The sequence below is a fragment of the Sebastes fasciatus genome, chromosome 4 (genome assembly GCF_043250625.1).
Source record: "Sebastes fasciatus isolate fSebFas1 chromosome 4, fSebFas1.pri, whole genome shotgun sequence".
Classification (NCBI taxonomy): domain Eukaryota; kingdom Metazoa; phylum Chordata; class Actinopteri; order Perciformes; family Sebastidae; genus Sebastes; species Sebastes fasciatus.
The window spans coordinates 20,788,814-20,806,682 of record NC_133798.1 but is presented as its reverse complement, the minus strand read 5'-3'; the positions used below and the strand labels follow the sequence as shown (position 1 = coordinate 20,806,682).

The following is a 17,869-nucleotide window of genomic DNA, read 5'->3' as shown; positions in this document are numbered from 1 at the left end:
GTAGGGCTCTCTGTGTGTGCTCTTGCGGATGGGGAGCTTGTTGTTTCTCCTGTCTCCTGCTCCACTTGGTGGTGGTGGGAAGGTCTCCGTCTCGGTTTTCACTCTGGATTATAAAGGAGGAGTTTGCAGCACAGAGGCGTTTATACCCCAACTGGCCTGAATAAAGTCCTACAGAGACTGAGCTGGGACAGTAGAGTAGTCTGACCTCACACATATATAGTGTTTGATTTAAGGGGGAAAAGGACAAGCTGATAAAAAATCTGGCAACATGGTTGTGGCGGGCTGCACGAAATGCATAAAATATATGTTATTTTTCTTTAATTTCATTTTCTGGGTGAGTTGAATATATTTTTTACTCTGAAGTTGCTTTTGAATTGTTCTGCTTTCTTAAAACTTTCTGGTTCTTGTTTTGATTGCTGCACGTTTACAATCTGTGGGCTTAATACATGATGATAAATCCTGGACAATTTCCCCGCCTTGCTGCTGTATTCACTCTGCTGCTGTGTCTGTGAGAGGAGAGCAGCATCCATAGAAGAGGCAGGATTTGAAATGCTCTTCATCAACACTTATTTTCTGCATGGCTGAGCACCAGACTGTGCAAGGTGGCTGTGAGGAGCCCTTCACACTGGGTGGGCTTCTCTGGCATTATACTGTTTTTTTTCCCTCCAGCATGTCTCTCACATTAACTCTGCTTTAGATCTCTCGTTTCCTTGATTTAACTTGTGTTCATATTATTCAAATACGCCACACACTGATTTCTGAAGGAAAACTGAATTAAATTCCCCTCAGTATTGGGTGATTTCTCGTCATTTCTTGGAGTCTGGTTCTCCACAGATGAAACACCCATAAAGGGGGATTGAACAGGGTTAATAGAGTTTCTGGGGGAGGGGGAGAGCTGTTTTCCTCCTGACATTTCCTTTGTTCCTACCTGGTCACCAGACTGAAGCATGTGCTGCCTTTGAACCTTTTAAGAGATCAGGAATCACCTCATCTCATGGTGCAGTTTTAGTTTTCATTTATTGCACATTCACCCAAACTGAACTGTCCGTCTTGTTGATAAGGGACCTGCCACAGTAGTTCCTGTCTGCTTTTTACACTTCATTACATCACATCAGACTTCCTGCAGATGTGCCGTCCACTTCGTGCGTTCCCTCTTGGCCTTGCACACTACAGAATTGATCCCTACGTGTTTGTGAATTTCCATTTGTCCGTACAGAGCAGTCATCTTTTTTTAGATAAGTCACCACATCCTGGACACGCCGCAATTGATGGAGTGCTTCCTCTGTTGGTTTTGCTGCTGTGCCTGTCATTGTAAGAACTGAGCTCTCTCTTCCTCGTTTTGCTATTTTTCATGTCGAAGATTCAGTTTCCTGTTTCTTGGAGAACAATGGAGTGCAGTCATGGCACTAAAGGTGCAGATATCTTGATATAAACACAGAAAAAGAGCGTCATCATGTGAACAATAAATGGCACTGATCCGTCAGTAGTTGTGCTCAATCAGCTTTTACGTGGCACATTTATCAGGATCTTTCGGCTTTATTATGGAGGAGAGATAAAGTTGAATAACAAAGTTGGTGAGTTGGCTTTAAACAATGTGGTGAGGACGTGGTCTGTGTCATAGGTCACCGAGGTGTCAGGATGTCCTTTCATCACTTCTCTCGAAGGACAGTGGACAGTTCACAGCTGAACACACAGAGAAACACTAGCAGAAAGGTTTGATTTGATCTTAGGAGAGTCAGGGTTTGTGCACTTCCTCTTGATGGGTCTTTTAAAAAAAAAAAAAAGTCTTAAAAATTTATACCTAAAGGTTTGTTTTAATATTTATGCCAACATCTCTTCTGGCTCTGATCCTCCCCGAGGTTTCACCAAAGTAAAGAAACATGAAAGAAAATAATTAAAACCTTTTTTTCTGTTTGGGACAGCTCGCCGGAGGTGTGATCTTAGGAGTGGCCCTGTGGCTCCGCCATGACAGTCAAACGAGCAACCTCCTCATACTCCAGTTTGAAGGCCACCAGGCACCAGGCACCTTCTACATCAGTGAGTACACACCATCAACAGTAGAGCCTCACAATCACTCCACACGTTGTTTGAAGACTTGAAAACATCACTGGGTTCATTTTTCAAGGTTGGGAAAGCTGTTAATGTTTCACTCTTCAGAGCTAAATGTCCACTGAGTGTAGTGGTCTAATTTTGGGCGAAAATAACAAGTACATCATACAATATAATTAGGGCTGTCAATCGATTCAAATATTTAATATTGATTAATCGCATGATTTTCCATAGTTAATCGCAAAATAATCACACATTTTTTTATCTGTTTAAAATGTTCCTTAAAGGGAGTTTTGTCAAGTATTTAATACTCTTCTCAACATGGGAGTGGACAAATATGCTGCTTTATGCAAATAAATGTATATATTTATTATTGGAAATCAATTAACAATACAAAACAATGACAAATATTTTTCAGAAACCCTCACAGGTACTGCATTTAGCATAAAAAATATGTTAAAATCATAACATGGTAAACTGAAGCCCAACAGGCAACAACAGCTGTCAGTTTGTCAGTGTGCTGACTTGACTATGACTTGCCCCAAACGGCATGTGATTATCATAAAGTGGGCATGTCTGTAAAGGGGAGACTCGTGGGTACCCATAGAACCCTTTTTAATTCACATATCATGAGGTCAGAGGTCAAGGGACCCCTTTGAAACAGCCATGCCAGTTTTTCCTCGCCAAAGTTTGGCGTAAGTTTGGAGCGTGATTTAACCTCCTTTCCGTCATGCTAGTATGACACGGTTGGTACCAATGGATTCCTTAGATATTTTCACTCTCGCTTTAAAAACTGAGTTGTGTTAATGCGTTAAAGAAATTAGTGCCGTTAAAATGAATTTGCGCTAATTATTATCGCGTTTACTTTGACAGCCCTAATATATTAAACAGTCGACTACTACGACAACTTTAATTAAGTATTTATTTCTGGGCTACTATATAAATGTGTTCTTGATAAATTGTCCACCTCCTGTAAGTTGCTTGGTCATCATCTTGTGTCCCACCTATTTCCTCATAAGCGTAAACTGTACGTCCTCCATGAGACACTAGCTATTTTTCCTCTCATACTCCTTGTTATATCTGTCCTCATTCCTCGTTCTCCACATGACAGGAAGCTGGCTGTTAACAGAGTGATGAAAGTTAACTAATTGACAGAAACACCATGTCTTTCACACTTAGTTGGAAACCATGTGAAGTCCAGGAATAGTCCAGGACCTCTGAGCAAAGACCAGGAAACAGGACTTGCGTCAATCCGCGGCGTCTATACCTCAGTGTTTTTACCCACCTGTCACTCTGACACTAATGACCACATATACTGTAGGTGACGCTCTCTATAACTCAGATACATGTTCATGACTTCAGCCTCGAGGTTCTTTTGAGAGCGAGAGGCCAGATGCTGCAGACAGATGTTGAGACATATGAGTGAGCACGGTGCACAAATAAAGCCATCATGTGCCTTCTGTCGCTCGCTCTTTAAAGTGTTTGATCCTCAGGAATTTTTGAGTTTCGTCTTAATGCACTCCAGCATGCTCTCTGTATGTCTTTGTGAAAGTGTTGCACAGAATCAGGACTTTATGTTCTGTTCACTACATGAACTTAAGTCATAAATCATGTCTCCAATCCACAGATTGGCCCTGAAACCTACAATACATGATTCGATTTAAACATTTCAAAGGTCCGTCATCTTGGCTTGTCGTGGCGGTGACCTCTAGTGAGCCCATTAATTTACATTTGGGCTCCTGCTGCTGTCCCATACATGTACTTACCCCTCAGTAAGTATACAGAGCGAATGCGAGTCCGTGCTTTTTATAGAAGAAAAGGCACACTCGTGATTTTAAAGGCAGGGCGGCAATAGAGGCCCACCCAAGCAACATCAAGGGACTGTTTCTTTTTTCTTCTGTACCCTCCCTTGAACATACGCCCTTGCATAATTCAAATAACCTTGTACATCTGCACATTACCCTTCAAATTAGAGTTTGGAGTGGATGTTTTTAGCATGCTGGCACACCAAAGTGGTATTTATGTAAGGCTGGAAATACACATTCTGCTGCCTCTTAACCAGCGCCTGGGATCATAATTGGTGGCAGTTGTCAGTAGTCTGGTGGGGTTAGTGCTCCGGCCTCTGAGATACAGTCAGTGTGTGACACAAGATGTTTCAGTTGCTTTACACTGTATGTATAATGCATATATGCAGAGCCTCGGCCTGAATAGAATAACTTTTCTGCGTTATTTCATAGCAGAAAGAAGAAGGTTGCATTGTGGGTAAGCAGACTGTGAAGGAAGGGTTTGATATAAAAGTTCCTCTGAAGCCTCATAGCTGAAAGCTGCTCTGTTGATACTTTAATAGATTTATCTAAACAGGAAATTTCTAACATCTCCCACATGAACATGCTAATAAACATGCTAATAAACATGATAATAAACAAAGACTTTGTGGGTTTTAAAGTCACTATATTGCAACTTTGTTTGCTACACATTTCAGTAATAAAGCTGTTTATGGGGCTTCAGTAGCTCTGATTCTGTCTCACTTCAAATGAAAATTATACTGCTTTCCTTTCCACACTTCAGCTTTCTACTCTTTAACTGACGTTTAGAGGAATAGTTTAGCATTTGGGGAAATGTGCCTATTTGCTTTCTTGACGAGAGTTAAATGAGTAAATTGATTTACTACTGATTTTACTGTCTTTCGGAGGCTGTAGCAGAGTTAGAGTGGAGGTACCGTTATCATATGAAACTAGAAAACCTAATCCATTGGTACCAATCATGTTAGCTTGTCGGAAAGGAGGCTAAATAATGCTTCAAAATTAGCCTAAATTTTGGTGAAGAAAAACTGGCATGTCCATTTCAAAGGGGTCCTTTGACCTCTGACCTCAAGATATGTGAATGAAAATGTGTTCTATGAATACCCACGAGTCTCCACTTTACAGACATGCCCACTTTATGATAATCACATGCAGTTTGGGGCAAAAACATGCAGTTTTTAGAATGTAGTATAAATGTGGTATTTTCACCTGTTCTAAAAATGGTGTATTTGAATATTTCTGCAAACTCTGGTCCCTAAACAGTCTTGGAAATGCATAAATTAGATATGATTGGAAATGAGCCCAATTCAGCAGGTGGGTTTTAAGGGGTTAACTATGTAAAAGCTAAAATGAGTAAATGGATACCACTCTGATGTCTGTACAGTGAATATGAAGGCAAGTCAAGTAAATTTTATTTGTATGGCCCAAAATCCCAAATCCCAAATTTGCCTCAGGGGCCTTTACAATCTGTACAGGATACGAGCAAGTACCGCCGCTTTATCACGGCCGTCGCTGTTTGGTACCACCGCACAAGGCACCCCTAAGCGCGGGAAGGAGACGCACCAGGCTTTCCATTAACTACGATGTAAACCCATCCGTGGCAATATTAAACGCTCATGGAAAGTGCTGTGGTGATGAAGTTTAAACAGTGAAACAACACACAAAGGGCAGGTGGGAGGGGAGGTGGATGGGTCCAACAAACACGGGGCTTTCATCCAGGAGACCGCTGTTTGTGTCCCGTTTGTTAAGTTTCACTTAACAATCTGCTTGTGTCCCGTGTTCACAACGTTCAGTTTAATTTTCCCTTTACAAACAGTAATTTTACACCCAACCATGTCGTTTTTTCCTAAACCTAAAAAAGTGTTTTGTTGCTTAAATCTAAAGTGACGCCAAGGGGCGAGGCAAAGCGTCAGTATGTGACGAGTTGGGATGAGAACATGTTGCAAAATCCGCCTCCCAGCACCTCTTAAGATCATTAATTAACACATTACATCTTGTTGTTTTAATGTGTACAAAAAAAAGGAAGTATAAAAACGACAAGTTGTGAGCTCTCGAGGTATTGGCAGGCAGATTTAGTTACACCACCTTTGGACAGAGCCAAACCAGCTGTTTTCAGTCTTTATGCTAAACTAAGCTAACTGGCTCCAGCTTCATATTTAGTAAACAGACATGAAAGTGGTATTGATCTTCTCTTCTAATTTTTGGCAAGAAAGTTAACATATTTCCGAAAAATGTTGGTCTATTCCTTTAAACTGCCGTCACTGCTAACAGACCAAGTGACACTTTGACTCTTCAGTCATGTCTGAATAATTTTGCAGCGACTGTAAGGTGGGCTACAAACATATTGTGTGACTTTAACTTCGTATATTCACTGTTAAAGGTACACTGTAAACAATTGCTGTTAATTTACAGCAGGATTTCAACAGTATTAACCTGTTATTGCTAAAAACAGTGCTTTACTGTTAATACAAAAGAAAACCTGTTAAATTACGCTCATAGGCCGTTTTTTAACTGAACTATAATGCATTCTTAAAAAACATCACTTTACTGCTGATCAACTGTCTAAAGTCTCATCAGTAACAGTTTCATGCAGTATTGTTTTAATTCTGGGACCTGATCTGCACATGTGAGGCTTGTACATTGTACATGATTGTAAAATCAGTGAGTTAGCTTTATTGTTCTTCACTCACATGTTGTTGTGGTTTGCATTCTGTGCTTGTAGCCAGCTATAGACAGACATTTTGGGAAAAGTGTCAACAACTTTATTATAGCCTTTTTCCTAACAAGTGCCTTTAATTGTATTTAGTGTGACTATTCCTATGTCTGTAACCTGCTAAGTCTATTCATCTAGGCAAAAAATAATGTTTATTAAAATGTATGTAAAAAATACAACCTAAATAGTGCATTAAAACAAATCAGTAAGATAATGTAAAAGAAAGGTGAAAAACAGCTATATATTGTATCTTTAAACAGTAAATTAACTGTAAAATACTGTTAAATTAATTAAAAAAAAAACCAGTTCAAACTGTGTTTTTCATTAACAGTACAAAGCTGTAAATTCCAGCGACAGTATAATAATGTTAATTTTACAGTAGCATAAAGGCAACCCTGCTGCCAGTTCTTTACTGGGAAATTCTAAACAGTGTACAATGCATATCTGCTCTTTCTGTTACTGTAACAAGATGTCAGGAGGAAATGTTTATATTGATTCTTTTAATAATTAATCCTCATCTCATCACTTATCCATCATCACACAGTTTGATTGGGTTCATCTCAGTTTGTGGTGTCGTGCTCCGACTGTGTGAACACGACTTCGCAGCTCTATATTTAAGATACTGGATGAGAAAAGTCCAAGTGGGGCGTCTTCACCTCCCCTTTTCTCCCCCTCTGGAGATTACACTGGGAGACAAGAAATAAATGAACTTCCCCGGTGGTATAAAATTGCCTGTCTCCCTTCAAGTCTCAATGGCCTTCAAACCTCAAAGGCTGTTGTCATAGTAATGGAAGGCAGTGGGAATAATGCCTGCTTTGCCGCATTGCCGGGTTACTGGCCCTGGTAGCCGTTTCTCTCTACAACAAAAACCTGAAAGAGAAAGAGAGGAGGGGGGGAGATGAAGGACGAGGGCGTTGAGTTGAGACAGAGAAAGAGAGAGTGTAGATGTAAGTATGGGGAAGGGATGTGCGTGATATGTGAGGTACAGTGTGAGGTGTTCAAGGCCTTCAGAGTCTCTTACTGCCTGTCGTTTTTAGACCTCTCTGTCAGGCTACATTAGACACTGCGTGCGTTTTGTACATGTGAAAGTAAGAATAGAAAACCCAGAAACGGATCGTCTTCCTAAAAGCTGCTGTGTAAGAAAGCATTCACATCCTTTTCTTAAGTAAGAGTAGCGATGCAATACTTTATATACTGTCAGGTGGGTTATTTGAGTGGTTCTGACCCGACGTTGGGAATGAAAGTGCTGCAACACAAATTGATATTCATAGTTTGGAGTTGTCTGTGAAATATTGAAGGATTTGACCTTTTTGGGGTCTTGATTATTTAAGGGGAGATACTCCAGGTGAAAAGGGGTAAAAAAAATTACTTAATATATATCACCATGAAACTTCCCCAGTTGATTACTTATTATTTTTTGTATTACAAGTTTTCTGAAATGTTATGTTTAAATATGAAAATAATGCGTTGTCTTATCAAATGTGCGCTAATTTGCATATATTTCCAGAACATAAATCTGAACATTGGATAAAGCCAGGTTCAAAATTCTTGCTTTATTTTGTTGACATATTAGAGTCCACACTTTCTACAGAGGGGATTTTGGATATCTCTTTTTATCACTCCATAAATCAGAAAAAACTGTCAACAGCCATTTAAAAAATAAATTTTCTGCATATTTTTAAGGAAAAACATGTTATATAAATCAGGCTATGAATGATATATGAACAAACCCATCTGTAAAAACCTTCAGATTATATATAGAAATGAAACTTGAAAGTCTGGTGGATGTAAGTGCTACTGAAGTGGAGATTTCTGGCTCAGAGTCTGAGAAAACAACTCATTTTGAGAAAACGGCCTTTAAAGATATGTATTGTAAAAGCTCATATATTTTGTAACACACTACAGGTGAATAGTGTAAAAAAAACAACTGATAGATATCACCATGAAATTTCCCCAGTTGATTACTTACATTAAGATGATTATTTTGTGTATTACAAGTTCTCTGAAATGTTATATTTAAATATACAAATGAGGCATTATCTAATGGTAACTTTTGGTGAATTTAGGAGAAATCTACAGACGTAAACAGACAAAGTAGTAAAATAAACACCTGAATGTGTATTTTGGATGTTTTCTTTCCATTAATCTGAAAGAAGACATGTTATGGAAGCAAAATAGCCCAAAATCTAAAAAAATGACCAGTGCATGAAAAACGATGTATCCCCTTAATTTAAATAATTTGAGAAGTGAAGAGGGAAAATTTCTATTTGGTGGAATTGCTAACAACCTCAGATACGTCTGAAACATGATAAGAGGCCCCGATTAACTTTCTTTGTAAGAGGCCAAAAATGTTGGGAGCCACTGGTCTAATCTTTTAAAGTTTATTTTGTAATTGTATTTTATACGCCTATCATGTGTTATATTATTAAACTTTATAATCAAATGGAAATACTCAAGGAAAGTACAATGAGTAATGGGTTTTAGTGTTGGGGTTGGGAGGTTGTTGTGGATCTGCTGAGGTTATGAGGATGGATTGAAGTCATTAGATTATTCTAAAAAATGAAATGTTATTTCCTTCAGGCAATTTATTTATGCAGGTTTTATTAATTCCTGTTGGAGCGGGTCCACTCAACCTCTAACCTGCGCCACACCAACACTCCCTGTCATCACTCTGATGGAAAGAAAAAGGACCTGATTATAGTAATTTGTATGTTGGCCTCCTATATATATATATATATATATATATATATATATAATAGGCTACACATTCATTGTTGAAAATTGAGTTTCAAAGTTCAGTCTTTACCTGGGAAACAGAAGCTGGCAGAAAAAAAGGTCCATTTAGTAGCTGTTTCAATCATATCACATGATCCCCATAAAGGCAAGAAAGTGCTCAGAAAAATAGCGAGTAATGAACGTCTTCATGTCACCAAGTGCGTCTTTGCACTCTGAATTAAACTCACCACACAGCCAATACAATAGATATTATTCTTCACCTTCACTCTGTATCCTGAACGTTTGCCTTTAGGCTACGTTAAACATAATCCAAAGCCAGACCTCTGCTGTAACTGGAGCTTTATTGCTATTCATTGACTTTTTCCCGCAGCAGCACTACCTGCTCTGGAGCCTGTTGCACACTTCCAGGGTATTTTTGTCTCCACTATGGATAATGGATGATGGCCAAAAATAGATTTTATTTAAAGGTTAATACGTTGCTCAAGTTCTCAGAAATGTTTTAGACTTCTTTTTATATCAGTTTAATCACACAAATATGTGTGTGTCTGTGTATTCCCATGGTTCCCTCTGTTTCCTGGGGAAGGATAATGCTCGGGGTCAGAGGTCAGTGCTGAGGGGGTTTCGTGGGGGGTTGGTCGGGGGTGCCGAGAAGGCATTTCCTGGCCTGACAGCTCAACAGAGCCAGCTCTCTCTCTCTCTCTCTCTCTCGCTCTCTCTCGCTCTCTCTCTCTCTCTCTCTCGCTCTCTCTCGCTCTCTCTCGCTCTCTCTCTCAGGATCTGGTTGCTGTTTATCTCCAGGATGTCAATAATGTCATGTCATCCTGCAGGGAACGCAAGAGAAACCAGCAGGAAGTCCATTACCAAACAATATGTGGATCAATTAGTCAACACTCTGCTCTGACACTGCTGCCCCCTAGTGGTGCTGAGGACGCAGTGATGATCTTCAAATCCTCCTGTATGACTGACAGATTCCTGTTGTCTCTGTGTTTACAGGTGTGTACATACTGATAGCTGTCGGTGCTGTGATGATGCTCGTGGGCTTCCTCGGTTGTTACGGCGCCATTCAAGAATCTCAGTGCCTGTTGGGGACGGTGAGTATCTCTCTTTTTTTCACTTTTATCCAGCAGGATACTTTGAGTCTGAATAAATTAATAACTTTCCTTATTTTCTGTCTTTAGTTCTTCTTCTTTTTGGTGATCCTCTTCGCTTGTGAAGTGGCTGCAGCCATGTGGGGTTTCATGAACAGGGACACAGTAAGTAAGCAGCACAAACACTGAATATTTGATGTTTGCATTGATTTGCACCTCTGCTCCAGTGAACCTGCTCTGTTTGTTGTCTCAGATCTCCAAAGAACTGATCAACTTCTACGACTCGGCGTACATCAAAGCTGTTGATGTGTCAGGGTCTCCCAGCAAAGACTCTGCCATCAAGGTGCTGGATGTTTTCCACACTACGGTACGTCATCATGCAAAATCACTTCACCGTTGTTTTGTTATAGAAGTCTATTGTGTTTTGTTGAGTTAGTGACATCTTGTTTCTTTGTGTCCCCTTCAGCTGGACTGCTGTGGTAAAGGAGACGACACTGCGCTCTTCAAACAAGTCGCCGGCACCTTGTGTCCCAGAAAGTCAGCTGAAGATTTCCTGAAATCTCAGGTTTACACAAATTCTCACTAAAATTCACATTGAACACAACACCTGGTACATAAATGTTTTTTCATTGGCAATTGTCTGCCACACTTACAAAACACAACAAAATATATTTCAGTAGCTGCAGAATAGACCGGAAATATACCGTTTATTAGCACCTTTAGAAAGAGGGACAAATCTAAAATTCAGGTTTTGCAACTTGAACTTTGAAATCGTTCTTTGGATTAATTTATTAAAACATCGAACCGGATGCTGAACAAACACAGCTGAATGAAAGCTGAACGTTTATTAACAGACTATATTGTTTTTGTGATTGATTTTTGTTAGTATTAGTGGGTCAAAATTGACCCGGTTTTGACCAATTGGTTAACTTTACCCAGTACCAATGGGCTGTTTTGACCCAGTGTTAGTGTTGTTTTTTGACATTGAACTGTTGGGTTATTTACTCAAACTAAAATATGAGTATTTGGACCCAGTGTTGAACACAAAAAGATCAAATTTCACCTCAAGACTGTCACAAATGTTTGTTAATTGTCCAAAACGATGTGCATATTAACATTCGAAACTGCAAAAAATAAACATATTATTAACAATCAGTAACACATAGTGACATGTGAATTCAAAAAGAAAACAGTTCACAACCATACCATATTACTTTTGGTAAATAATCCAACAGTAATATAAAACTAGAAAAGGCATTTCTTGCTGAAAATGGGTGGGAATGCTGACAGCTGAAATTAATTGCAAAGCATTGCTGAAAATACGGAACTGAATTGTAAAACTGGCAGAGTTGAAAGCTGAACTGTATGATCCCAAAAAAGAGCTGAAATACATTGCTAGAAAAGCAGGAAGCTAAACTGTAATATTGTCAAAGGTGGAAGTTGAAATGAATTAACTCGTTAGACAGAAAGTAGTTTTTGGGTGGAATAAACCTTTAAAGCTGCAAGTCTTTAGACATAAAGTCTCATAAAGAATGCTGAGTCAGCATTCCCACAAATAACAGTAACACTGGGTTAAAACAACACTCTTGGCTGGTTTTCTACCTGTATGGGTACTAAAGTTAACAGAAGAGGAACCAAGAGGCTCCAAATAAATAGTTTATTTCTCTTTTTAAGACAATGTTTTGATCTGTAAGATCTTCCTCAGGCAAGAGTGTGAGCGCCGTTTGCTGACCAGCAGGTGATAAAGATTTGAGTTGATAACTGCCACTTGCTCTTACAGATCGAAACATTGTCTTAAAAAGAGGAATAAACTGTTTATATGAAGCCTGACATTGTGCCCTACTGGGTAAAGTTAACCCAGTATTGTGCTATATTGATCCAAATCACTAACGCCAGCGATAAAGACTTTTATCCTTTTCCACTCCTTGCTATAGTATTATGTTGCTAATAGATAACATATTACATGATTAATTATTCAGAATTGTGCAGTCAGAAGCAGCTGATATTGTTTTGACAGCAGAAGCAGCTCTCCATTACATGTAATCCAGTACAGTGTGTGTACAGTGTGAGGGGTAAAAACGTCTCATTTATCAGTTTTCTGCCTCCTCCCAGAGCTGCCACGATAAACTGATCGAGCTGTTCTCGGAGAAGCTCTACCTGATCGGTCTGGCCGCCTTGGTGGTTGCTGTCATCATGGTGAGTTGGATATTTCACACAGCTGTGGTGTGTGTTATAATAAGGCTCAAATCATGGCCCAGCATTTCCCCTCAAACTAAACTGCTTTTATCAGCCGTGATATTAAATTAAGCCGTTCTTTTCCCATTTAGATCTTCGAGATGATCTTCACCATGGTGCTCTGTTGTGGGATCCGTAACAGCCCTGGAGCGTACTAGGAGTCCAGCCAACAAGCAACAGCAGCCTTTTAATGGAAGTATTTTATTATGTTTCTCTTCCTTTTGATTATAACACAACAAGATGGATATCTCTTGTTTTTTTTATTCTAGATTAGAATTTGTTTTTAATATTTGTTAACCATCAACACTCATCTTTCTTACACAATAATTTTCTTTATTTATCACACAACATCTTTTATACATGTGGTATGTTGTGAAATGTTTCTCTGAGGTCATAATGCTGTTTTTAATGGATGTATAAATTGTATATATACTTGTCATGTGTTAATAACACTTAGGAGAGTGCATGTATTCCCTGATTGATTGTGTGTGGTGCGTCTCGCTGCAGAGTTACAGTGTTATAATATAATTTAAGCAGCAGGGCTTCAGTGGTCTGAGGTAATGGACCGTCTTACTCTAATGACTATCAGGATGACGAGTCTTTTAGATGACTGTCTGTCTCTTCTTGGTGCCAGTTCTGTGACAGTGATGTCTTCTTACACAACCAGTTTTTTTAATAATGCTAATAAGTTATGCCACCTTTCTTTCTTTCTTTTTTATTATTGGTGGAGCATGCACTACACCGGTGTTTCCCAACCTTTTATTGTTGCTTGTGACTCCGTAAGATGAAGCAAATTCTTGTTCCAGGTCTATAAATTGTGATTTTCACTTCTCATATTATTTTGTTTGAATTATTTTTAGAAGTTTGAAAAGGTAAAAGTGCAGTATTTTACAAAAAAAAGAGAGAGCAATAAATAGAGAAATGTCAGGAAAATAAAAGTATTTTGTGTATCCAAATGAGTGGAGTGAGTTTGAGTTTTTTTTTTTTTTTTTATTTCCTACAACCATCTTGTGACCCACTAGATTCATCTTGTGACCCCCTGTAAGGGTCCCGGCCCCCAGGTTGGGAACCACTGCAACACACAGATGGTCAAAGTAGGGCCGGCTTAAGGCATAGGCCATATAGGCGGTCACCTAGGACGCCACCTTCTGGGAGTCGCTGGTTGCCCTCTAAAAGAAAAAATACAATTTCAATTTTTTTTTTTTTAAAAGCCGGTGGGCGCCCATCCTAATTTTCTGCATTGAGGTAACAAATGAACAAATAAATAAATACACTTTTCACCCCTTTAACTCTCTTTCTCACACTTTTTTTCATCTGCCCGGCCACACTTATTTGTTAATAAAAGTGTACATTTTTGCGAGACTGACTAAACAGTTTTAAGCCAACAATATCAGGGATGAGTTGTTTATATATATTATTATAAATACAGTTATTCATGAAAATAAAAATCTTAATTTTTGTCTTAAAACCATTGTGATGTCTGATGTGTGTTTCAGTTTACGGGGCTACGGTTCTGGGGTTTTGAACCCTAACCCTAACCCTACAGTGGGGGGCTCCAAATCTGAATTTTGCCCAGGACAACAAAAGGGTTAGAGCCGGCCCTGGGTCAAAGGAGTTGAATGAATTCACATCCAAATAATCCAAACACTCAATTAAAAATTTTTGTCACTGTGAGATTGTTTTAAATGAAGGCACACATATTGTATAAGCTTTTTTATTTTACAATAAACCACTCAATCTGTACAACAACCTTCCTCCTGATAGTTCTGCTTTCAAACCTTCCCATAGGCCTACAGTAGTGTCTATGTGTCACCACAGGAGGGCGGTGTGATATCAACGCCCCCTCCGGCTCAGCCAGCACAGTCTGTCCCCCTGCAGCACATTTGAATACATTAAAAACTCATCTGACTTGTATTTCTGGTGCTGTGGCAATAGACACACCCAGTACACTCACACAGTGTTTGTTCTGCCAACACGTTTACTTTCTCATCACGGGACACAGCTCTTATGTAACCATGTCACCTGTGTGTTTAAGATCCAATTTCATTCAGGATACAAACATGTTTAGGATACTTTTTACTATTACTACTGCTACTATTTCCATTTGTGGAATCACATATACATAAAAGGAAACCTCTACCTCTTGTTTTCTCTGTCTCTTCTTTGATAGACAAACACGCCTCAGTGTAACACGGTTCAAGTCAACAGCGGCACAAGCCTCCGAAATGACCTTGAAATGTTTGTGTGTTTTTGGCATCATTGGGCAAAAGTTTCATAATAACCTTTCAGCATATTGTAATTCAGACTTCTGCACCTCCACATGGCTCTGTTTTCAGGCTATAGAAAATCTAGCCCGTGACGGGAGACATTGGTCAAGCACAGGTCATTTCAGAGAGAGAGCGTTCCTATTGTGCGTTCCTATTGGCTGTGCTCCGGCTGGTGGACGGTGCTTGGTATTTCCTCAATTGATCTCAACATTGCTGCTGGGTCACAAACTTTATTATTTTACAGCTAAACAGTACACTACAAGATGTTTCTGAAAACATTTGAGGCGAGAGAAATAGGCATTACAGTAACATAATATTGATTCATATTTGATCAGCGCTGCCTAGTTTTTGATTGGAGTTTGCGAGTGATTGACAGCTGCTCAGAGACGGCAAGGCTCCAGCTCGGCTCTGATTGGTTGTTTTTCCTCCGGTCTGTGAAATCTTGTAGATGCCATTAGGAGCACCGGAGGACACCGGAGGAAACATGATGTTTTTTAGATTACCTGTCTCATGTACTACTGTCAGGGTATAGTGACTGTTTTATAAAAATAACTTTTTAAAATCATATTTGCTCCATTTCTACCCACTGTAACTTTAATGTGCTGTATCTGCAAAGGATCTCTGAATGAATCTCGAGATGTGACTCTATTGCATTATTAATTTATTTCATTTAATTACACAGACACATACATGTCAGTGGCTTTGTCCTGATATTTAGACAATAATGTTTTGTGCTCAACATCGTGGCAACAGTTTGGGGAAGCCCCGTTCCTGTTTCAACATGGCAGTGCCCCCGTGCACAAAGCAGGTCCATATACAATATACTGTATAGGAGGGGTTTTCTTAGACTTATGCAACAGGACTTGACTGGCCTGCACAGAGTCCTGACCTCCTGACCTCCAACACCTTAGGCATGAACAGGAAAGTTAACTGAGAGCCAGGTATCATCAGCGCCTGACCCCACTAATGTTTTTGTGGCTGAAGAGGAACAAATCCCTGCGGTCAGGTTCAGAAATCTGGTGGAGAGCGGTCCCAGAAGAGTGGAGCCTGTAATCAGACAACCATCAATCACACACGAGCAGGCCAGCCATTAGGCACAATGGACGCTGGGGGACAGACTTTCCAAATTGGGCCCCTCATCCACACCCACTCCAGGTCGTCTAGTTTCATATGATATAAGTATCTTCACTCAGAAAAAAATCATAAAAGCCCAAATTTGGTTCCTCTGGCATCCACTATGCCATCATATATACTCATCTTAATTATTGCATATTTTAATGAGTTTGCCTGCCCAGTTGTAAAGTGAATTATTGTAAAGGAGAATTAGGCTTGTAAACTGCTATTAGTATTTAAAACCAGTCTATTCCTGACTGATCAGAACTTTTGTAATCATTAGACCTTATCTATTATCTTTATTGACATCTTCACTGTAAGGTTTATCAATATATGTCACAATGATGGCTAATGTATTGTTTTACTAGAAACATAAATGCACTCTTATTCAATGGAAATAAAAGAGGTCATTTTAAGAGGCAACATGATTTTAATCCCAGGTATTATCTAGCCTATGTATTGATTTATTTATGAATTTATGCAAAAGATTACAAGTTGAAAGATGTTTTTTTAATTATAAATTATAAAAATACATTTATTTATCATGTAAATACATTTAACTTGAATTGTCAGTGATATAGGTTAGTAAGTAAATTGTTGTACTTGATCTCATTTAAGGGTCAACTATAAACCTTTGCATTGGAGCCCCGCTGGGCCTTGGGGCAAGGGTCACCTGTACCATTTGACCCCCCTGATGGGGGCGGGCCTGCATACGAGCTGTAAATCTCTGAGTCATGCTTGATTCGGTATTGAAGTTTGGCAAACATATAAATTATTTTGTCAATTCCAGATTCAGTTTTCTATACCTCTATATATCTCGGACCCGGAGAAATTCACCCACACCTTCATATCCACCTGCAACTCCTTATATTTCGGCATCACTCATCTCGGTTAAGAATCCTGCAGCGAGATCTTTACCCCGATGTTCTGTTTGGGGTCCTGGATACACCGCGCCCTCTTTAACCGTTCAAAAACCATTAATTTACCATATACCATATCATTATTTTTGGATACACATAAGCAACTTGAACCCCCTTTTTTTCTAATTTGTAATTTGTTATTTATTAAAAAAATTGTTATTTGTAAAACACAAATTGTTGTTTGAATTGAACTTATCTGTAAAACTGAAAACCAAAAATCACATTAAAAAAAAACAAAAAAACATATACGATAGACGTTTTTATATTGTTTTGACGATATATATCGTCATATTGCCCAGCCCTAGTTGACAGTTCTTTTTCTGATGCACTACCTTCAACCCAAATCCCAGAGTCTATTTGGAGGTAACATCACTATGTAGGAAAACATACTTTTTGGCAAACAAAAGTATTACATATTTGTTCACCTATAGCCCACAAAACATATAAAACATGAAATATAATGCAATGCTTTATGGTCAGTCCTGTATGCTGTTTTGCGTCTCTTTCAGTCTGAGGTATGGGGGCCTTTTACATTTCTCTGTGACTCATAATCCATGCTGCTATATTTCTTCTGTAACATCTATGTAGGTGTTTGTATCTCTTTCTGTGTGTATTGGGTGAACATTTCTAACGTACATACTGGGGCTGTCAAAGTTAGCGTGATAATAATGCGTTAACGCAAATGAGTTTTAACGCTACTAATTTATTTAACACATTAACGCAACTTGAGATTTTTAGGTTGTAGCGGGCTCAGTTTTAAAGGTACTAAAGTGAAGATACTAGTATCATATGAAACTAGAAAACCTAAGGAATTCATTAGTACCAACCATGTCATACTAGCTTGTCGGGAAGGAGGTTAAATAACGCTTCAAAATTGGCCTAAATTTTGGCAAAGAAAACTGACATGGCCATTTTCAAAGGGGTCCCTTGACCTCTGACCTTAAGA

The 17,869-nt window shown here is 39.0% G+C and overlaps 1 protein-coding gene across 2 annotated transcripts; it reads left to right on the top strand.

Annotated features, from left to right (window-relative positions):
* The first annotated feature begins 124 nt into the window (after positions 1–124).
* On the top strand, positions 125–13,579 carry LOC141766133 (CD81 antigen-like). 2 transcript variants are annotated; one of them, XM_074632698.1, is made up of 9 exons: positions 366–1,412; positions 1,622–1,713; positions 1,923–2,037; positions 10,294–10,391; positions 10,479–10,553; positions 10,642–10,755; positions 10,855–10,953; positions 12,501–12,584; positions 12,716–13,579. In XM_074632698.1, exons 1-9 carry the CDS (start codon positions 1,352–1,354, stop codon positions 12,779–12,781), a joined length of 804 nt encoding a protein of 267 aa, XP_074488799.1. In that variant the 5' UTR covers positions 366–1,351; the 3' UTR covers positions 12,782–13,579. The 2 variants fall into 2 exon arrangements, with proteins under 2 accessions (XP_074488800.1, XP_074488799.1); XM_074632699.1 differs by lacking the exons at positions 366–1,412; positions 1,622–1,713 and adding an exon at positions 125–334.
* Positions 13,580–17,869: the final 4,290 nt, after the last annotated feature.